At 48.5% G+C, this 23126-nt stretch overlaps 1 protein-coding gene across 9 annotated transcripts in view; it reads left to right on the top strand.

The window, feature by feature from the left end:
• Window positions 1–23126, top strand: part of DENND2A (DENN domain containing 2A) — a 125781-nt gene that overhangs the window by 91993 nt on the left and 10662 nt on the right. For all 9 annotated transcript variants that reach the window (XR_013415646.1, XM_077997553.1, XM_077997555.1 and 6 more), the window contains 2 exons: window positions 2089–2229; window positions 4250–4398. Coding sequence is in view for 8 of the 9 variants with exons in the window: in XM_077997553.1 (XP_077853679.1) it covers window positions 2089–2229; window positions 4250–4398 (290 nt within the window). In the remaining variant the exon portion in view is untranslated. The remainder of the gene's footprint in view (window positions 1–2088; window positions 2230–4249; window positions 4399–23126) is intronic.

Below are 23126 nucleotides of genomic sequence, written 5' to 3'. Positions count from 1 at the left end.
GGAGGCTGAGGCAGGAAAATCGCTTGAACCTGGGAGGCGGAGGTTGTAGTGAGCCAAGATCGTGCCAATGCACTCCACCCTGGGCAACAAGAGCAAAACTGTCTCAAAAAAATAAAAAATAATAAAAAATGAAAAAAAAACTCTGAATTCAGACTAGCCATATTTCAAGGGCTCAACAGCTACATGTGATACTTTTATAAATGGCAGTTTTTAAAAATAGAGACTGGGTCTCACTATGTTGCCCAGGCTATAATGCAGTGGCATGATCATAGCTCATTGCAGCCTCTAATTCCTGGGCTCAAGCAATCCTCCTGCCTCAGCCTCCCAAGTAGCTGGGATTACAGGTGTGTGCCACCTTACACAGCTTCATAAATGGCATTTTAATTTAGACTCTTCGATTTACAATTAGATTGTGGAGAGTTTGGATTTTGTTTTTTTGTTTGTTTGTTTGTTTTTAGTTTTTTAGTAGTAGCTTTATTGAGATATAATTCACATACCATGCGATTCACTCATTTATTTATTTATTTATTTATTGTTTTTTTTTTTTTTTTTGAGACGGAGTCTGGCTCTGCCGCCTAGGCTGGAGTGCAGTGGCCGGATCTCAGCTCACTGCAAGCTCCGCCTCCCGGGTTTATGCCATTCTCCTGCCTCAGCCTCCCGAGTAGCTGGGACTACAGGTGCCCGCCACCTCGCCCGGCTAGTTTTTTGTATTTTTTTAGTAGAGACGGGGTTTCACCGTGTTAGCCAGGATGGTCTCCATCTCCTGACCTCGTGATCCGCCCGTCTCGGCCTCCCAAAGTGCTGGGATTACAGGCTTGAGCCACCGCGCAAAGTACACAATTTGCTGAGCACAGTGGCAAGTACCTGTAGTCTCAGCTACTCAGGAGGCTGACGTAGGAGGACACTTGAGCCCAGAAGTTGAAGGCAAGCCTGGGCAACCTAGCAAGACCCGCATCTCTAAAAGAATAAAAAAATATACAGTTCAATGGCTTTTAGCATATTCACAGAGTTATACAAGCCTCACCACAATTTTAGAACATTTTCATCACCCCAACAAAACATCCTATACCTATTAGCAGTTACTCCCTAACTCTAAGCAACCTTCAGTCCGCTTTCTGTCTCTCTGGATTTTTCTATTCTGGACATTTCATCTAAGTGGAATCATACACTAGATGGCCTTTTATAACTAGCTTCTTTCACTTAGCATAATGTCTTCAAGAGTTATCCAAGTTATAGCATATATCAGCACTTTGATGGCTAAATAATATTCCATTATATGGATATAGCACATTTTGTTTATCATTTCCTCAGTTAATGGACATTTAAGTTTCTTCCGTGTTGTGGCTATCATGAATAATGCTGCTATAGACAATCACGTACAAATTTTTATGTGAACATATATGTTTTCATTTTTTTTGGGTAGGGACCTAGGAGTGCTATGTGCTGGGTCATATGGTAACTCTATGTTTAACCTTTTGAGGAACTACCAGACTGTTCTCCAGAGTGGCTTCACTATTTACATTCCTACCAGCAGTGTATGAGAGTTCTAATTTCTCCACGTCCTTGCCAACACCTGTTATTATCCGTCTTTTTATTAGAGTCATCCTAACGGATGTGAAGTGGTATCTCATGGTGCTTTTGATTTGTATTTTCCTGACGGATATCCCCTCCCATGACATTTTAATCCATAAATAAACTGTATTATCTGTTTATGTACTTTGACCTCTTAGAGGGCTACAAACCATTATAATATCTCAGTTTTTTCATTCCTGCCAAAAACCAGTTCTTACCCCCTTGGGGTGATATTACCCCCATTGGGAATGCATGTATTAGCACAACCAGTCACATGGCCAAACCCTAAGTCAAAGGGGCAAGGACGTAGACTTCACTCCTTGAGTAGGAGCTGCAACGTTGCATGGCAAAGGGTGTGGACACACAGAGGGGAGAAGAATTGGGGACAATCATGTGGAGGGTCAGAAGGCCTGTTCTGGCCTCATGGGGAAAGCAGGGCTTCCCCGTAAGTCTTAAGTCACCATGCCATGGTGCTCTGGCTTCAGAATAGCTAAGCCGCTTTTCTGACCCTTGCAGATATTGGATGAGGTGGAAAAAAGACGAGGCATCTCTCCTGCCCTGGTTCAACCACTCATGAGAAGTGTCATGGAAGCTCCTTTCCCAGCCCTGGGCAAAACCATCCTTGTCAAGAACTTCCTGCCAGGTTCAGGAACTGAGGTAAGTTGCCAGACTCCTTCCTTCTCCCTGGGGGGAGGTAGTGGCCCAGACAGCCGAGTCTCCGTGCTCAGAGGGGCTGCCTTTCAGTGAGCAGTCCAATTCCATGGTGTCCTCTCCCCGCCCCTCGGGCTGGCCCAGATCACTCATCATGAGTTCCACCCTCAGTCCATCCAGGCTAGGACTCTGCCCAAGCGGGAACTATGCTATGGCAGCTGGGGTGTTCCTTTGCATGATGTTGGCCTCAGATTAGGGATCTGCACTGAACATCCTTAGTTTCTTTTAATAGCCCATTTTCATTCATACAGTGTATTGAAACCTATTTACATTTCAAGTCTGTATCACCTCTATAACTTTATTTTTTGTTTTTGTTTTTGAGACCAAGTCTTGCACTATTGCCCAGGCTGGAGTGCAGTGGTGCAATCTCAGCTCACTGCAACCTCTGCCTCCCAGGTTCAAGCTATTCTCCTGCCTCAGCTTCCCAAGTAGCTGGGACTACAGGTGCCTGCCACCACACCTGGCTAATTTTTGTATTTTTAGTAGAGACGGGATTTCACCATGTTGGCCAGGATGGTCTGAAACTCCTGACCTCGTGATCCGCCCACCTCAGCTTCCCAAAGTGCTGGGATTACAGGCATGAGCCACTGCGCCCAGCCTGGGCTGGGATTTTACGAAAGAGTTTGTTTTCATCCCTCTCAACCCCTTTGCATGGCTTGGTGGACATCAGAAGAAGGACCCCATTTAGCCTTGAGTCTTCAGTTTCAGAGACCCTCAGCAAACCAGATCACCTCTGGAAACAAAGGAGGGAGGAGAATAGGCCTGGAACACTCTGGAACAACCTAGTTTCCCAGCAGAGAGAACAGCAGTCTGTCTGTTGCCAGAGAGCCTGAAAACATCCCATACCAGATGCAGTGGCTTGGCCATGGGGATGTAGCAGGGAGGTTACCGGAGGGGAAGTCTCACTGTGGGGGCAGCACCAGGCAGGGGCAATGCTAAGAGTGAAATCCACTCTCCACTCACTGGGAAGGAGGCAGCTATTTAAAGAGAAAAAAACATGACATGGGTACCAACTTGAGGGAATTCAGGAACACTTCAACAAGTGCAGAAGAAGAAGATATATACACAGGCTGGGCACACGGTGGCTTACGCCTGTAATCCCAGCATGCCTGTAATCCCTTCTTTTGGGAGGCCGAGGCAGGTGGATCACTTGGAGTCAGGAGTTCGAGACGAGCCTGGCCAACATGGTGGAACCCTGTCTCTACTAACAATACAAAAATTAGCTGGGCATGGTGGCGGGCACCTATAATCTCAGCTACTTGGGAGGCTGAGGCAGGAGAATTGCTCGAAGCTGGGAGGCAGAGGCTGCAATAAGCCAAGACTGCACCACTGCACTCCAGCCTGGGCAACAGAGTAAGACTCCATCTCAAAAAAAAGAAGATATAGACACAAAGCACAAAAGCTGAAAGCACACATCATCAGAAATGGAGTGGGATGGAGTCAGGATTACCTAAAAAACACCTTCTTGAGGTGGCAGCAAGTCTCCGAAGTGCTGCTCAGGCCTGCTGGGCGTTCCGTGCTAGCCTGGGATTTCCACCTAGCAGGTACCAGTTCCTCAAGAGACAGAGATGCTCTCCGCTGGACTCTCAGGGACAGAACAGTTTTCAAAAGTCCTATAAACTCTCCATGGCGAGTGCAGATACGCTGTTGCCGGGGAGAGCCCCCAACCATTTGGGGCCAAAAACCATTGATTTTGCCATCCTGTGTCCTCCCCTTCATCCACACCGTCCTCAGTCTCATAGCTGAATGTGAGACGCTTGCTTCCCTACCAAAGCTACCTCCTTCCCCAGTCTTCTGGCATCTTTCTTTTCCCCCAATCCTTTCGTTTTGCTTTTTTTCTTTCCCTTTTCCCCCGCCAGTGGGTCACCCCTGATGAGGACCTCAGAGCCCCGTGACTGCGACGCCCGTGAGAGGCCTGGCTGCGTAGCTGGGCCCCTCCTTCATGGCTGCTCCTGTTCCCTGGCAGGTGATCGAACTGTGCCGCCCGCTGGATTCCCGGCTCGAGCACGTGGACTTTGAGTCTCTCTTCTCCTCCCTCAGTGTCCGCCACCTGGTCTGTGTGTTTGCCTCCCTGCTTCTGGAGAGGAGGGTCATCTTCATCGCAGACAAGCTCAGGTACCCGCCTTGGCTACTTCGCTAAAGCGTTTGAATGACAGTCACTCTTGGACCCTCTAGTCTATAGAGCAGGTGACTGCCTAGCATTGAAGAGTAAGCCCTTCTGAGATAAGGATGGAATAGGCTGGGCACAGTGACTCATGCCTGTAATCTCAGCACTTTGAGAGGCTGAGATGGATGGATCACTTGAGGCCAGGAGTTTGAGGCCAGCCTGTCCAACATGGTGAAACCCCGTCTCTACTAAAAATAGAAAAATTAGCCAGCTGTGGTGGCCTACACCTGTTATCCCAGCTACTTGGGAGGCTAAGGCACAGGAATTGATTGAACCTGGGAGGTGAACATTGTGGTGAGCTGAGATCTCACCACTGCATTCCAGCCTGGGCAACAGAGGGAGACCTTCTCTCCTGCCCCCACAAAAAAAGGATGGCCAGGCACAGTGGCTCACGCCTGTAATCCCAGCACTTTGGGAGGCTGAGGCAGTCGGATCACCTGAGGTCAGGAGTTCAAGACCAGCCTGGCCAACATGGTGAAATCCCATCTCTACTAAAAATACAAAAATTAGCCAGGCATGGTGGCTCGTGCCTATAATACCAGCTCAGCTACTTGAGAGGCTGAGGCACAAGAATCGCTTGAACCCCAGAGGCAGAGGCTGCAATGAGCTGAGATCGCACCATTGCACTCCAGCCTGAGTGACAGAGCGACATTCCATCTCAAAAATAAAAGTAAAATAGGCCAGGTGTGGTGACTCATGCCTGTAATCCCAACATTTTGGGAGGCCAAGGCAGGCAGATCACTTGAGGTCAGGAGTTCAAGATCAGCCTGGCCAACATGTTGAAACTCTGTCTCTGCTAAAAATACAAAAATTAGCCGTGCGTGGTGGTGGGTGCCTGTAGTCCCAGCTACTCAAGAGGCTGAGACAGGAGAATCACTTGGACCCGGGAGGCAGAGATTGCAGTGAGCCAAGATCATGCCACTGCACTCCAGCCTGGAGACAGAGCAAGACTCCATCTCAAAAAATAAAAAATAAGATAAAATAAAGGATGGAATCAGTTGGCAGCTCAGACTGGAGATCTGGGAGGCATACCGCTTTGCACTGCTATGTGCGACTTCCCTGGCATTGGTGGGCTTTCCACTCATTCTGCCATGTGTCAGACACTCCACTATGTGGTAGGAAAACAGAGAAAAGACACAACTGCCATGGTGGCTCACGCCTGTAATCACTGCACTTTAGGAGGCTGACGTGGGAAGACTGCTTGAGTGAAGTAGTTTGAGACCAGCCTGGGCAACACAGTAAGATCCCCATCTCTACAAAAAATGTAAAAAAAAAAAAAAAAAAAAAAAAAAAGAACATTAGCCAGGTATGGTGGCTCGAGCCTGCAGTCCCTGCTACTAGGGAGGCTGAGGTAGGAAGATTGCTTGAGCCCAGAAGTTCAAGGCTGCAGTGAGCTATGATCATGCCACTGCACTCCAACCTGGGCAACAGAACAAGACCTTGTCTCAAAAAAAAAAAAAAAGAAAGAAAAGAAAAAAAACCCACAGACTTGTCTCAGTGCAGTGGGGTAACAGAGACATAAGCCGACTATCCAGGACCCCATTAGAGGCAGGTGGAGGCAGTGAGTTCTGGAGACCGAGGGAGGGCACTCACTCCCAGGGAGGCGAGTTCTGAGAGCCAACACTCAGAACAAGTAGTCAGCACAATGCAGGCAAAAGGAGCCATCCTACAGAGATACGGGGACAGGTGAGGCCTAGCTGTCACCTTCAGGACTGCAAAGCAGGCTGGGCGCAGTGGCTCATGAGTGTAATCCCAGCACTTTGGGAAGCTGAGGCGGGTGGATCACTTGAGGTCAGAAGTTCAAGACCAGCCTGACCAACATAGTGAAACCCCGTCTCTACTAAAACTACCAAAAAATTTAGTATGGCATGGTGGCGCACGCCTGTAATCCCAGCTACTTGGGAGGCTTGAAGAGGAATCGCTTGAACCCGGGAGACGGAGGTTGCAGTGAGCCGAGATCATGCCATTGCACTCCAGCCTGGGTAACAAGAGCGAAACTAAAAAAAAAAAAAAAAGAGAGAGAGAGAGAAAGAAAAATAACTGCAAAGTAGTTCACTAGGGCTGGCGCAGAGAGAGGAAGGTGGGGGAGGGAGATGAGCTAGCAGTGGTGGACAGAAGCCAGCTCACAGAAGGCTGCAGGGCCATGCTCGAGAGGACAGACCGTCCTGAGGGCATCCCTTCCTCACCGTTAAAGCGAATGCCCTCCCATCACACACACAGACTTAGTGCCCCATAGGAGGCCACCCCCATCCCAGTGGGCACATTCAGTGATTTGCTAAGGCCATGTCACAAATCAAAGAAGATCCGGAAGGAAATGCAGACAAGGACTTGGGTTCGTTCTAAGCTTCTAAAAAGAGAATTCCTTGCATTTTTGAAATACTGAATCAGAGCCTTCTTTGCTTTGGAACTGGGGGCACAGAAGCGTGAGGGGTGGCTGCAGCCCCAGAAAGGGCCGAGATGCGGGGCCAGCCAACCGGGTGGTGCAGATGAGGCCACCTGAGAAGTACATCTGGAAAGAAGCAGTGCCAAAACAAAAAAAAACCTGAAGCACTGTGGTTTGGAGAGGAAATCTGACTCTGACCTATGGAAAACAAACGGGAAGAAAAAAAGGCATAGAAGAATGGAAGGGACAAACTCTGTAGATAGGCGGGGCGGGAAGCGGCCCCACCCTCTCCCCTCACGCGGCACATCTGGTCACCTTTCTGATGCACCTCTTTGGACAGCAGCCATCTGGCTGTTCCCAGCCTGCTCCCACCCTGTGTTTTAGTTCACTATTCACTTTTAAATGTCAGCGTCATTGTACTCCTGGTGCACTTTTGTCAGCTCTGGAAGCAGGCCCTCTCTGTAAGCCTGCAGCTGGTGCTGGGCGCTGGGGAGCTCTCCAAGCTCCTGGGCACTGGGGAATTCAGCCAAGGGAGTTCTCAAGGTTGGAGCCCTGGAAGCCGGGATGAGTAATAACCCTTCAGTGACCAGGATCGGATTTCATCAGCACCATAGTAACTGTCTTTATCCTCTCCATCCCCCACTCCCTCCATCCCCTAGAGGTGGAATTCTCAGGCTTGGATTTGGGGGAGGGGAAAATGATGGATTTCAGAAAGGCCTGGGCTAGAAGTGGAAAGCCAGCCAAGGAAACCCAGCTGGAGTGTTGGTGGGGACAGTCCCCGGGGAACGTGCCTGCGGGGTGAAGATGTTAGATTTGGGGAGGGCCCACCCTGAGAAGATGTCTGGGAAGGGCACCGCTGGAGAGGAGCTGTGGGCCCCCTTCACACACCCCAGCCTCCCCCAGACTCTCTCCAGGGGGAAGAAAACAAAGTATCATGGGTTTTTCTGGTAAAAGTACAGTGAGACACCACTGCACTCCAGTCCTGGTGACAGAGCAAGACTCTGTCTCTAAAAATTAAGAAGAAAAAAAAAAACTTAAAAACAAAGTGCAGGGAGAGAAAAGGGGGGAACAGAAAAGGGAAGGGGCCTTGTCAGAGACAAACACATCCCCAAAGGGCAATGCAGGGGGACATGTCAGAAGGCTCGGGACACAAAGAAACCTGGAAATGCCAGCCAGTCTCAGTGGCTCACACCTGTAATCCCAGCACTTTGGGAGGCCGAGGCGAGCAGATCACCTGAGGTCAGGAGTTCAAGACTAGCCTGGCCAACATGGCGAAACCCTGTCTCTCCTAAAAATACAAAAATTAGCTGGTCGTGGTGGCACACGCCTATAATCCCAGCTACTCGGGAGGCTGAGGCAGAAGAATCACTTGAACCTGGGAGGCAGAGGTGGTGGTGAGCCTAGATCACGCCATCGCACTCCCGCCTGGGCGACAGAGCGAGACTGTCTAAAAAAAGAAAGAAAGAAAGAAACCTGGAAATGCCTGCCCCACATCTGGGAGAGGACTTGACGCCTTCGCCTTTTTGCCGGACAGATTTCTGTGTGGACAGGTTGGACGCTGGGCCAGCCCCACAGAGCTCCTGTCACGAGAGACAGACAAAAATAAGCAAAGCCCAGCGGCCGAGAGTGGACCCCGCCTGGATTCCTGGGCCTTGGCTGTTCCCCAGCCACCCTCCCTGCCCTACTCTGGGGCCCCACGACGGAGGAGACGGTCACCAGTGGGATCCGTAGGAGAGGCATTGGTGTTTCTCTCCAACCTTCCACAGTGCCTGGCATTCTGCCCTTGGAGAGTTCATCTTTTCAAACGGCTCATGCCGTGAGTGGGTCCAGACACCAGCTGTGGTTGCCGCAAGCAGGTCTCCCCACGGGCACGTCATGCCCATCAGGGGTTTTCTTCTGCAGCAGCTGCCAGATGTCAGGCGCTGGGAGGATGGGATTTCTGTGGGAAAAGAGAAGGCAGTGGGAACGTGGATCACTTTGGTGCCCTCCTTGGAGCCAGAGCCGGGCGATGGTACAGTAATGGTGTGCGTGTGTAAGAAAGACCGTTATTGGGTTTTTAGACCCTTTACAGCTTTCAGAGGTACACATCCCTCTCCCATCACTCAGGGAGGTTTCCCAGAGTAGGGAGGACCCCTGGGCATCCTTAGCCATTGGCCCTGGGTCTCCTAATTTGTAAGACGCGGCCCCACGTGGCTCTGACTTTCCGGGACTCCACTGTCTTGTTTTCTCTGAAAGCAGCCCTCGCTTTTCCTGTTACAAATGGCTCCACATGCTCTCCCCACTGCCCAATAAATCATCCTTCCATCCTACACGGGTTCCGTGCAGACCTGAAGAGATGGAAATCTGCATAAAGAAAGGCCTGAAGAGCTCTGAGACAGGAAGAGGGTAAACAAAGCGTGAGCGAAGCTGATGAGGATGACGGCAGCGACCAGGCGTGGAGCGGCCTCTGTGCCAGGTGCCTTCCGAGGGTCTGACCTGCGTCATTTCACGGCCCCCCACAGCCCTGTCACATGGGTAACTAACAGGCGTGCAGAGGATCCATCATTCTGCTCAAAGAAGCAGGGAGTGGGAGAGCTGCCGGGCTTTGGAGAGGACGGAGGGAAACCATCTGGGCTGCAGGCTCCAGGGATGGGTGAAGAGCAGGGTCTGGGGACCTGTCCGTCTACAGAAATGTATAAGGAAAGCCTCCCTAGCACAGGTCCTCACGCCCTGCTTCGTGCTGGGCAGTCAGGGGAAGTCTGTGCTTTTCTCCTCAGGGCCCGCCCGGCCTCCCTTACGCCTTTGTCTTTCCAGCAGGGTCCCAGTGAGAGAGGTGTGATCAGGTCACCCCCAAGGCCTCCCCCAGCTTTGAAACTGTCTGACTCCACGGGCCATGTGGAGGAATCCGTATCCACCTCGATCTGTCTGATTTACGGGAAAGTAGCCATAGGGAATTGAAGCGTTATTTGGCCAGGCCATGACAAACAAGGGTTTGGAGACCAATGATTGGCTGCAAGTTGCCTGACCTGGAAAATTCTGGAAAGTCTTTAGGCCAGGCGCAGTTGCTCATGCCTGTCATCCCAGTATTTTGGGAGGCCGAGGCAGGTGGATTTCTTGAGGCCAGGAATTCAAGACCATCCTGGCCAATGTGGTGAAACCCCGTCTCTACTGAAAAGACAAAAATAAGCCAGGTGTGGTGGCACACGCCTGTAATCCCAACTACTCGGGAGACTGAGGCAGGAGAATCACTTGAACCTAGGAGGCAGAGGTTACAGTAAGCTGAGATTGCACCACTGCACTCCAACCTGGGCGACAGAGCAAGACTCCATCTCAAAAAAAACAAAGAAAGATAAAAAATTTTTAAAAAGGCCGGGAGCAGCCAGGCGTGGTGGCTCACGCCTGTAATCCCAGCACTTTGGGAGGCCAAGGCAGGTGGATCACAAGGTCAGGAGATCAAAACCATCATGGCTAACACAGTGAAACCCCATTTCTACTAAAAACACAAAAAATTAGCCGGGTATGGTGGTGCACACTTATAATCCCAGCTACTTGGGAAGCTGAGGCAGGAGAATCACTTGAACCAGGGAGGTGGAGGTTGCAGCGAGCCGAGATAAAGCCACTGCACTCCAGCCTGGGCAATAGAGTAAGACTCCGTCTCAAAAAAAAAAAGAAAAAAAAAAAGGCTGAGTGCAGTTGCTCATGCCTGTAATCCCAGCACTTTGGGAGGCCAAGGCAGATGGATCGCCTGAGGTTGGGAGTTCAAGACCAGCCTTGCCCACATGGTGAAATCCCATCTCTATTAAAAATACAAAAATTAGCCAGGCATGGTGGCGGGCGCCTGTAATCCCAGCTAATTAGGAGGCTGAGGCAGTAGAATGACTTGAACCTGGGAGGCAGAGGTTGCAGTGAACTGAGATCACACTACTACACTCCAGCCTGGGCAACAAAGTGAGACTCTATCTCAATAAAAAATAAAATAGGCCAGGCGCGGTGGCTCATGCCTGTAATTCCAGCACTTTGGGAGGCTGAGGCAGGTGGATCACAAGGTCAGGAGTTCGAGACCAGCCTGACTAACATGGTGAAACCCCGTCTCTACTGAAAATACAAAAAAAATTAGCCGGGTATAGTGGTGGGTGCCTGTAATCCCAGCTACTTTGGAGGCTGAGGCAGGAGAATCGCTTGAACCCAGGAGGTGGAGGTTGCAGTGAGCCAAGATCATGCCATTGCACTCCAACCTGGGCAATAGAGCAAGACTCTGTCTCAAAAATAAATAAATAAATAAATAAACAAACAAACATTTAAAAAATTAAAAATTTTTTAAAAAGAAAGTCTTCAGGTTAAGTTACAGCTGGTACCCTCATCCCCAGTACTCCCGGGGCTGCACATGCACTGATACCCAACCCTGCTCCACTCACGTGGCAGAAAGCCTCCTTATTCTCCTGATTTCCAGCTGTAGCCCTTAAGTTAGTAAGGGCACGGAACAGGGCATGAGAACAGGACATGTCACAGACTCAGTGCATGGCCCCGTGACATCCCAGAGGGGACCTTCGCCCACTCTAGGTCGGTAGGCACCCCCGCAGCACTCTCCCCCACAAATACAATTTATTCTCTCATCTTCGCTGCTGTGAGTCTCCCACTGCAAGAGGAAGCTTCAGGGAGTTATGGCAAATATTGTATGAGTTATAAAAGGGTTTTAAGTTGAGCCAAAAATCTATCAAGTTTAGAATAACATTTTTGCTCTGTTTTATCTTTAGGGTGGACATTGGGTGTTCTAATGGCTCTGTCAAGCTGGAGTTTGACAGATGGAAAGGAAAGAATGCTGTTTTGATGGCTTGTTCTGTGGTCATGACAACAGATAAATACTTCTCTACACCCTCGCCTTCATTTTCCTGATGATAAACATTTTGTGTTTTACTTTACTAATTTCAGTTCCCCAAAGTTTTGGCTAAACCTATAGACCAGGCTGAATGATAAAGTCAGAGCTGCATATAAACAAATATGTGCAAAAAGTTTTAGAGGGAGGCCGGACATGGTGGCTCATGCCCATAATCCTAGCACTTTAGGCCAAAGTGGGAGGATTGCTTGAGCCCAGGAGTTTGAGAACAGCTTGGGCAACTTAGCAAGACCCCATCTCTTAAAACAAACAAACAAACAAAAACCTTTATAGCTGACAAAGTTTTCAATATTCAAGAAATTTATGAGCTAGGCATAGTGGCACATGCCTGTAGTCCCAGCTGCTCAGAAGGCTGAGGTGGAAGGATCATGTGAGCCCAGGAGTTTGAGGCTGCAGTGAGCTATGACTGCACCACTGCCCTCCAGCCGGGGTGGACCTTGTCTTTAAAAAGCAAATTAAAAAATAAAACAAGTAAGAAATTGACTTACATGTTTGTAGTGCATGAAACCATAAGCTAAATGATAGACTACTGGCTAGTGATAAGTAGGATTAGGTGGGCAAATCTTGACACATACAGGAATTTGAACCTTGTCTTTGACATATAGGTAACTACACAAATAAGTTCATATGTAGCTGTGCACTTTCATCCTCTTATTTGTTTGGTTTGGTTCATTTTTAATAAGTTTACACAAGCTTAAATGAGAATCCCATGTCCTCTCTAGAATTGGTTGCACCCAACATTTGCCATCCCAAGAGGTTGGGCTTCTCACCACACCCTCTCCAGGGAGATGAGTTTGCCCAAGGCCTGGCTGAAAGTGTTCAAAGCTGCCACCTTGCTGCTCTGGCATCCATAAGATACTTCAGACGTCTAGCTAGTCCTCAGCGTGGTTGACAGAGTCTTAGAGATAAGTACATTTAGTTCAGCAAAGTCCTATGAAAAATAACAATTTTAGGCAGGTGCGGTGGCTCATGCCTGTAACCCCAGCACTTTGGGAGGCCGAGACAGATGGATCACCTGAGGTCGGGAGTTTGAGACCAGCCTGGCCAACATGGTGAAACCCCGTCTCTACTAAAAATACAAAAAGTAGCTGGGGGGGATGGCAGGCGCCTGTAATCCCAGCTACTCAGGAGGCTGAGGCAGGAGAATCACTTGAACCCAGGAGGCGGAGGCTGCAGTGAGCCAAGATGGTGCCACTGTACTGCAGCTTGGGCAACAGAGCCAGACTCCATTTCAAAAAAAATACAATTTTAATAGTATAATTGTACAGCCTGATTAAATGTTAAGAATTAACTACCTGTTTTTGGATATGAACACCAACAAGGTACCAATTAGAGCAAGATTTAGAGTTTAGCATAGCCGCAAATGCTATTGTCTTCTAATCCAGACCCATCGCTAACATATGCTGGGGCTGGAAGCTTACTCCAGTTCTTCTCTTGGAGTCAAATCCCTCCCAGACTGTACTGGCTTTGAAACGCTGGCATCTTCACCTTTTGGGTGCACTGCAGCCGCTGGAAACCTCTCAGACAGGTTTCTCTGATTCTTTTTTTTTTTTTTTTTTTTTTTCCTGAGACGGAGTTTTACTCTATTTCCCAGGCTGGAGTGCAGTGGCATGATCTCGGCTCACTGCAGCCTCCACCTCCCGGGTTCAAGTGATTCTCCTGCCTCAGCCTCCCAAGCAGCTGGGACTACAGGCACATGCCACCACAGCTGGCTAATTTTTCTGTATTTTTAGTAGAGACGGGGTTTCACCATGTTGGCCAGGCTGGTCTCAAATTCCTGACCTCAAGTGATCTGCCTGCCTCAGCCTCCCACAATGTTGGGATTATAGGCATGAGCCACTACACATGGCCTTCTCTATGAATTTCTTAGTGAGTGTCACCATCATTATTTTGTTCTGTCTTGGCAAAGGAGCCCTAGAATTACCTTCCCGTGACGCCCTTCGTTCTTTTGATGGCCTCAACAAAAGCTCCTATTTCCAGCTCCTGGCCTTTGCTCTCTCTTCAGGGTTCATCATTTGTAGATTAAGTTGAAAGGACAGCCAGGTGCGGTTGCTCACACCTGTAATCCCAGCACTTTGGGAGGCCGAGGCAGGTGGATCACCTGAGGTCAGGAGTTTGAGACCAGCCTGACCAACGTGGTGAAACCCCATCTCTACTAAAAAATACAAAATTTAGCTGGACGTGGTGGGATATGGCTGTAATCCCAGCTCTTCAGGAGGCTGAGACAGGAGAATCACTTGAACCCGGGAGGCAGAGGTTGCAGTGAGCCGAGACCACACCATAGCACTCTAGCCTGGGCAACAAGAAAGAAACTCCATCTCAAAAAGTAAGAAATGAAAAAAAGCTGGACGGACATCAGCAACGATCTAGCGATGATCTAGTCTACTTTAGTTATTTCACAGGTGAAGAATCTGAGGCCTGGAGCAGTTAAGGGCTTTACCTGAGATCACGCAGAGAGTAACAGAACTAGTTGTCTTGGAGCCCAGCCCGTGTTCATTTTCATCTGTGTGGCACACGGCCTCAGGGTTTGCAAGTACAGTGATGGAAGCCAGGCAGCCCCTCCTGGTAGGTTTCACCAGGCACCAGACCACACCTGAGTTTACCTTTCACTCATGTTCTCGGGAGTGGTGCATTAACAGGAGAGCTACTTTGCTTGGGATACTAAAGGGTAGTCATTGAATCAGCCTTCCAGTTCCAGGGGTGTTCCTCTAATTCGGGAAACTCTTCATTTACTTTTCTGGTAGCATCTTAGAGGAAGCTCTGTGCTGGATCCTTACTGGTTCATAGAGAGTTGGAAGCCAGCTGAGCATAGGAACACCAAGTATGGAGCAGAGGCCTGGTAGCAACCAGAACTAAAGAGTTGGCTCCAGGAAAACTTTCGCATTCCTTACAAGTGCGTCCTGATGTTCTGGAATACTGCTCCAACCCTCAGGAACCACCACCCAACAGCAAAACATCCTTGGACCCAACCCTTCTCACCCATGCCCAACTTTTAGCCCTGCGGCCCAGCCACCCTCCCACTGGGGCCTTCTCTTCCCTGCCCCACTTCTGTACAATTGATCACAGCTGTGAGTGCTGGCGTTTCTTTCCTCCACACCACTGTAATGCAAACCAGCTGCGAGCGAGGACTCTCTATGACTTCCTTCAGAAACACTGCCTCTCCTCCAGCCCCTCCACCTCCACACTGCAGCAAGCCCTCTTGACCAGTCATCCCTAGCATCCCCAGAACCACTGCCTATTGGCATGTTCCTAAGAGACCACCAGTCCCAGCCGTGCCCACCTCTGGCTTTCACAAGTCGGGGAACAAAATTTTATTACCACTTGCATCAGGGATTGAGAAAAACAAGCTCCATTCAAAATAATCCTTTCCTGCTCTATCATTTATTTTGAGGAAAGGGCTGCCACTCGTGTAATTATTTGCAAAATTTGACCTTTTAATGTTTAGGGGCAGAATTATTTTTAGAATATTGGTGTGGGCCAGGTGTGGTGGCTCATGCCTGTAAATCCCAGCACTTTGGGAGGCCAAGGTGGGTGGATCGTGAGGTCAAGAGTTCGAGACAAGCCAGACCAACATGGTGAAACCCCGTCTCTACTGAGAATACAAAAATTAACCAGGCGTGGTGGCACATGCCTGTAATCCCAGCAACTCGGGAGGCTGAGGCAGGAGAATCACTTGAACCAGGGAGGCAGAGGTTGCAGTAAGCCAAGATTGCACCATTGCACTCCAGCCTGGGTGCCAGAGCAAGACTCCATCTCAAAAAAAAAAAAAAAGAAAAAAAAAATTAACCAGGCATTGGTGGCACATGCTTGTAATCCCAGCTACTTGGGAGACTGAGGCGGGAGAATCACTTGAACCCAGGAGGTGGAGGTTGCAATGAGCTTAGATCATGCCACTGCACTCCAGTCTGGGCGACAGAGTGAGACTCCCATCTAAAAAAAAAAAAAAAAAAAAAAAAAGGTGATGTGGGCTAGAAAGCAAGAGGAGTGAGACCCCTTCACCTGCCTGCTTGTTGCCATATTGTCTCCAGCACCCTGTGCTCCATGGGCTCCAGCTAACGAGGTATTCATGATGACCAGGTACAGAAACGTTCACTGCAGCCACAACAATGGGATCAGACTACTCAAAACAAACTTGCTACAGGAGATAGTTAACAAACAGCGGCAGCTTCTCCCACGCGGCCAGCTGGTTCCCCAGCCAGTCGTCATCATTTGTTACATCAAGCCTGAACACTGCTGTCCTGGAGCCCCATGCATCCAGTTCACTGAGTGAACTTTGCCTTTCTTTCTGTCACGTTTCTCCACTAGCCTCTGCATCTAGCAGCAGCATTGCGGGTCATCTTTCCTGACCTTGCTCCCACGACCTTCTCCTCCAGACGGTTCACACTCGCTGCAGCTGAACCAGGGCCTCCGAGTGTCCCAGGCCCCAGGGGCCTCTCTGTCACTGCAGGTAACATAGGGCTTTAAGAGTCCCAAATGGCTGTACAGCAAGGAGAAAGAGGAGCAGCCCTTCCTCCTAGGAATGAGACCACAAGGAAGTAAAAATGCAGGTAGCCGGCCAGGCACAGTGGCTCACACCTGTAATCCCAGCACTTTGGGAGGCCGAGGCAGGCAGATCACAAGGTCAAGAAATTGAGACCATCCTGGCCAACATAGTGAAACCCTGTCTCTACTAAAAATACAAAAAATTAGCCAGGCATGGTGGTGCGCATCTGTAGTCCCAGCTGCTCGGGAGGCTGAGGCAGGAGAATCGCTTGAACCTGGGAGGCAGAGGTTATAATGGGCTGAGATCGTGCCACCGCACTCCAGCCTGGCAACAGAGTGAGACACTGTCTCAAAAAAAAAAAAAAAAAAAAAAAAAAGCAGGTAGCCTTTTCTTTGAGTTAGGAAAACACATTAAAAACATGTTTTGTTTTGTTTTTCTATTGCAATGATTGAAAAAAACAACACACATAGGCTATCCTCACTGTGCCTCCTTGCCTCCTTTTTATATACGTGTAATTTTTTTGTTTTAGAGATGGGGATCTAACTATGTTGCCCAGGCTGGACTTGAACTCCAGGGCTCAAGAGATCCTCCCACCTCAGCCTCTGGGATTCAGTAGCTGGGACTACAGGCACATGCCACTGTGCCTGGATCATAGGGTGCGTCCTAATGCCTGCATTCCTCTGAGCAGCAATCCTGCCTCCTCCAGTCGCCAGGACCCTTCTCTCCCTACTCTGCCCCATCCTACATTCAGAGGTTACTTTAGCCTCATTTAGCCTCACTCTTCCTACCTTAAAAATCCAAAAGAAACTGAATTCAATCCCCAAGATCTCTTCCAGGTCTAAAATTCTGTCATTCTGTAACTGTGAAGTCAAAAGTGCTTGAACCACAACTCTGAAAGGAATCTTAAACACAAATACTGCGTTTTTTTCTTCTCCTTTAAGGGACTAAAGTGAGAGCTTCAAAGACTAGGGAAATGGACCATGGATCTTGTCATGAACCACTTTGTTTCCAAGTCACATTTAGGCACTTTGACAAACGTGCTATAAAAAGAGTCTGGTGTCATGCAAAATACTTTCATGCAGGGATCTCCTTTTTTTTTTTTTTTGAGACGGAGTCTCGCTCTGTCGCCCAGGCTGGAGTGCAGTGGCCGGATCTCAGCTCACTGCAAGCTCCGCCTCCCGGGTTTACGCCATTCTCCTGCCTCAGCCTCCCAAGTAGCTGGGACTACAGGCGCCCACCACCTCGCCCGGCTAGTTTTTTGAATTTTTTAGTAGAGATGGGGTTTCACCTTGTTAGCCAGGATGGTCTCGATCTCCTGACCTTGTGATCCGCCTGTCTCGGCCTCCCAAAGTGCTGGGATTACAGGCGTGAGCCACCGCGCCCGGCCAGGGATCTCCTTCTTAAGGTCTCTTTTATTTTTCTGGGGCGGAGTCTCACTCTGTTGCCCACACTGGAGTGCAGTGGCATGATGGTGATCTTGACTCACAACAACCTCTGCCTCTTGGGTTCAAGCGATTCTCCTGCCTCAGCCTCCCTCCCTAGTAGCTGGGACTGCAGGTGCCCGCCACCTCATCTGGCTAACTTTTTTGTATTTTCAGTAGAGACAGGGTTTTACCATGTTGGCCAGGCTGGTCTCGAACTCCTAACCTCAGGTGATCCACCCGCCTCAGCTTCCCAAAGTGCTAGGATTACAGGCGTGAGCCACTGTGCCCGCCACCACTCCCAGTCTTCTAGTCCAAATAATTGGCTTCAAGCCTTTTTCATTGCAGCCCACAATGAGAAGTACATTTTACAATCAGACCCAGGGTATGTCCTTCCACCTGTCCCCGCCACAGACACACAGATAGTTGTTTTTGTTTTTGTTTTTTTCCTTTGAGATAGAGTTTCATTCTTGTTGCCCAGGCTGGAGTACAATGGCATGTTCTTGGCTCACCGCAACCTCCGTCTCCTGGGTTCAAGTGATTCTCCTGCCTCAGCATCCCGAGTAGCTGGGATTACAGGCACATGCCACCATGCCTGGCTCTTTTTATTTTATTTATTTATTTATTTATTTATTGTATTTTTAGTAGAGACAGGGTTTCTCCATGTTGGTCAGGCTGGCCTCGAACTCCCGACCTCAAGTGATCCACCCGCCTCAGACTCCCAGAGTGCTGGGATTACAGCGTGAGCCACCACGCCTGGCCGACACATAGATGGTTATTTACAGCTGGGAAACATGCAGCACACTCTCTTATTTTCTATTCTATTTTTTTTTTTTTTTTTTTTTTTTTTTTGAGACGGAGTCTCGCTCTGTCGCCCGGGCTGGAGTGCAGTGGCCGGATCTCAGCTCACTGCAAGCTCCGCCTCCGGGGTTTACACCATTCTCCTGCCTCAGCCTCCCGAGTAGCTGGGACTACAGGCGCCCGCCATCTCGCCCGGCTAGTTTTTTGTATTTTTTAGTAGAGATGGGGTTTCGCTGTGTTCGCCAGGATGGTCTCGATCTCCTGACCCCGTGATCCGCCCGTCTCGGCCTCCCAAAGTGTTGGGATTACAGGCTTGAGCCACCGCACCCGGCCATTTTAATTATTTTCAATTGTCATATAAAAATGGCATATATTTATCATGTGTGACAATGATGATTTTATTGTTGTTGTTGAGACAGGGTCTCCCTCTGTCATCCATGCTGCTGTGCAGTGACATGATCACAGCTCACTGCAGCCTTGACCTTCCAGGTTCAAGTAACCTTCCCACTTCAGCTTCCTGAGTAGCTGGGACCACATGTCACCACCACAGGCTTTTTTTTTTTTTTTTTTTTTGGTAGAAACAGGGCCCCACCATGTTGCCCAGGTTGGTCTCAATCTCCTGGGCTCAACTGGAGCATGATATTTTAATACATACATTTATTTTGTTGTTGTTGTTGTTTTGTTTTGTTTTGAGATGGAGTCTCACTCTGTTGCCCAGGCTGGAGTATAGTGGTGCGATCTTGGCTCACTGCAACCTCCTCCTCTCAGGTTCAAGCAATTCTCCTGCCTCAGCTTCTCAAGTAACTGGGATTATAGGCACGTGCCACCATGCCCAGCTAATTTTTTTATTTTGAGTAGAGATGAGGTTTCACCACGTTGGCCACACTGATTTCGAACTCCTGACCTCAGATGATCCAACTGCCTTGGTCTCTTAAAGTGCTGGGATTACAGGCACGAGCCACTGCGCCCAGTCTGATGTTTTGAAATATGTTTACTCTGTGGAGTGGCTAAATTGAGCTAATTAACATATGTATTACCTCACATACTTATTTTTTGTGATAAGAAAACTTAAAATCTACTCTCAGCAATTTTCTACGATACATTGTTATTAACTATAATTGCCATGTTGTACAATAGATCTCTTTAACTTATTCATTCTATATATGAGCTAATGTATATTTTAAGGATATTTCAGGGAGTGTTAAATCCAAGAGAAACTCACTTGGAAGCAAGGTGATCTTTGTTTTTAACCCTTTCTTCTTTTAGAGACAGACTATCACCCAGGCTGCAGTGTAGTGACACAATCATAGCTCACTGCAACCTTGAACTCCAGGGCTCCAGCGATCCTCCCATGTCAGCCTCCTGAGTAGCTAGAACTGCAGGCATGTGCCACCACACTGTGCTAATTTTTAAATTTTTTGTAGGCAAGGGGTCTCACTATGTTGCCCAGTCTGGCCTCAGACTCCCAGCCTCAAGCAATCCTCCTACCTCAGCCTCCCAAAGTGCTGGGATTACAGATGTGAGCCACCACAGCTGGCTTGCTTTTTTTGTTGTTGTTATTGAGACAGAGTTTCACTCTTGTTGCCCAGGCTGGAGTGCAATGGCACGATCTTGGCTCACTGCAGCCTCCACCTCCCAGGTTCAAACGATTCTCCTGCCTCAGCCTCCCAAATAGCTGAGATTACAGGCATGCACCACCACGCCTGGCCAATTTTTGTATTTTTAGTAGAGGCGGAGTTTTGCCATGTTAACCAGGCTGGTCTCGAACTCCTGACCTCAGGTGATCTGCCCACCTCAGCCTCCCAGTGTTCTGGGATTACAGGTGTGATAGGTGTGATCTGGGCTGCTTTTTTTTTTTTTTCTTTTTGTAGTAAAATATATATAACATAAATTTACCATATACATAACATAATTTACCATTTTAATCATTTTAAATATACACTTCAGTGGCATTAAGTATATTCACAATATTTACAACCATCACCACTACCCATTTTCAGACCTTTTTCATTGTCCCAAACTGAAACTCTGTAGCCACTATGCAATAACTCCCCATTCTCTCTTCCCCTTAGCCCTTAGACATTTGTCTCCTTCCCGTTTCCATGAATTTGTTAGTCTAAGCACTAAGCAATATGTATGGAATCATACAGTATTTGTCTTTTTCTGTCTAGCTCAGTTCACTTGCTAGCAAATATCTTATTTATTATTTTTATGATTTGTGATGTTATTATAGAGACAGGGTCTCGCTATGTTGCCCAGGCTGGTCTCAAACTCCTGGGCTCAAGTGATTCGCCAGCCTCCCAAAGTGCTAGGTGGGATTACTGGCACAGTCAGCCACTAATATCTTTTTTTCTTTTTTGGAGACTGAGTCTCACTCTGTCACCCAGGCTTGGGTACAGTGGCATGATCTCAGTTCACTGCAACCTCCACCTCCCAGGCTCAAGCAATTCTCCTGCCTCAGCCTCCTCAGTAGCTGGGACTACAGGCACCCACCACCATGCCCGGCTAATTTTTGTATTTTTAGTAGAGATGGGGTTCCACCCTGTCGGCCAAGATGGTCTCAAACTCCTGACCTGCCAATATCTTTTAATTCACATATTTTCCCCTCAAGTAAGCCAGAGCTAATTGATTCTTTTTTTAATGGCTCAGGAAACTTTTAGGACAATGAGATTAGAGGTGCCTGATGTCAGGGGTGTCTGCATAGATCCATCTAGGCAAAACTCAGCTTCCTTGCAACTTTACCTAAGCAAAGCCTAGGTCAGAACTTGGGCAAATGTTCAGAAGGCTAACGTTAAGCAGGCTTTCTAACAAATGCACTGCTGGCTATAGGCCCCACACCTGAGGAGGATGTAGTACACTCATGGTAGAACCACTGGGCCCTCACTTTTATTCTTACAAGTACTTCTAACAAGCGTCTAAGGTGTTTGTTTGTTTGTTTGTTTGTTTTTGAGATGGAGTCTCGCTCCCAGGTGCTGGAGTGCAGTGGCGCGATCTCAGCTCACCACAACCTCTGCCTCCTGGGTTCAAGCCATTCTCCTGCCTCAGCCTCCCAAGTAGTTGGGATTACAGGCGCCCGCCACCACGCCCAGCTAATGTTTGTATTTTTAGTAGAGACGGGGTTTCACCGTATTGACCAGGCTGGTCTTGAACTCCTGACCTCGTGATCCATCCACGTCGGCCTCCCAAAGTGCTGGGATTACAGGCATGAGCCATAGCGCCCAGCTGCGTCTAAGGTTTCTAATCCTATCATATTGTAGAAATCATGTAATAGAATGAGAGGAGAGAGGAGCTGCTGCAGCAGGCTCAGCAGCAGTAAGAGATGATTGCAAGGAAGAAGAGAGGAAGTCAACTCCCACTCGCCTTGGAAGGCCATCAGTCATCACTGTCTTGCAGCATAATAGAGTTGATAATTCAACATGATAACCCTGCAGAATCCATTCCTTCATTCAACAGACTTGAGCTTGAATTCAGGCACTGTTGCGGAGAGATCAATAATGCTCAGTGCCTGCCAATTAAAAAAAAAAAAAAAAAAAGGCTACATTGTGACCATTACTCTTTTTCTTGCTTGCTTGCTTTTTTTGTTTTGTTTTGTTTTGTTTTGTTTTTGAGACACACTCTTGCTAGGTTGACCAGGCTGGAGTGCAGTTCAGTGGCACGATCCGATCACTGCTCACTGTGGCTTGGACCTCCTGGGCTCAAGAACCTCCCACCTCAGCCTCCGCAGTAGCTGGGATTACAGGTGTGTACCACCACACCAGGCTAACTTTTTCATACTTTATGATTTTTTATTTTCCCCATCCAATGACCCATCAGACATCAGGCTAATTTTTACATTTTTTGTAGAGATGGGGGTCTTCTTATGTTGCTCAGGCTGGTCTTGAACTCCGGGCCTCAAGTGATCCTCCCTCAGCCTCCCAAAGTGCTGGGATTACAGGCTGAGCTACGAAGGCAGGCCTGACCATTTTTCTTTATTCTTTTTTTGTTTCTTCCATAACCACAATGCCATTATCACTGTTAATAAACTTTTCTCTTTTTTTTGGAGACAGTCTCACTCTGTCACCCAGGCTGGAGTGCAAGCTACAATCTCAGCTCACTGCAACCTCTGCCTCCCGGGTTCAAGCAATTCTCCTGCCTCAGCCTCCCAAGTAGCTGAGATTACAGGCACCCACCACCACGCCTGGCTAATTTTTGTATTTTTAGTAGAGATGGGGTTTCACCATGTTGGCCAGACTGGTCTTGAACTCCTGACCTCAGGTGATCCACTCACCTCGGCCTCCCAAAATGCTGGGATTACAGACGTGAGCCACCGCACCCAGCCTGACCATTTTTCTTGAAGGGAAACTACCAGTATTTCTCCCAAAGGTTTTTTTGTTGTTGTTGTTGTTTTTGTTTTTGAGACAGGGCCTCACTCTGTGGCCCAGGCTGGAGTGCAACGGCACAATCTCTGCTCACTGCAACCTCCGCCTCCCAGGTTCAAGCAATTCTCCCACCTCAGCCTCCCGAGTAGCTGGAATTACAGGCGTGCATCACCACGCCCAGCTAAGTTTTGTATTTTTTGATAGAGATGAGGTTTCACCATGTTGGCCAGGCTGGTCTTGAACTTCTGACCACCTCAGCCTCCCAAAGTGCGGGGATTACAGGCATCAGTCACTGTGCCTGACCTCTCCCAATGTTACTATGTTATTATTTTTGAAACTTTCAATGCTTAAAATGGT

The sequence above is a fragment of the Macaca mulatta genome, chromosome 3, assembly GCF_049350105.2.
Source record: "Macaca mulatta isolate MMU2019108-1 chromosome 3, T2T-MMU8v2.0, whole genome shotgun sequence".
NCBI classification, from domain to species: Eukaryota; Metazoa; Chordata; class Mammalia; order Primates; family Cercopithecidae; genus Macaca; species Macaca mulatta.
Note: the sequence above shows the minus strand (reverse complement) of the source record. Positions and strands in the feature narration are given on the sequence as shown.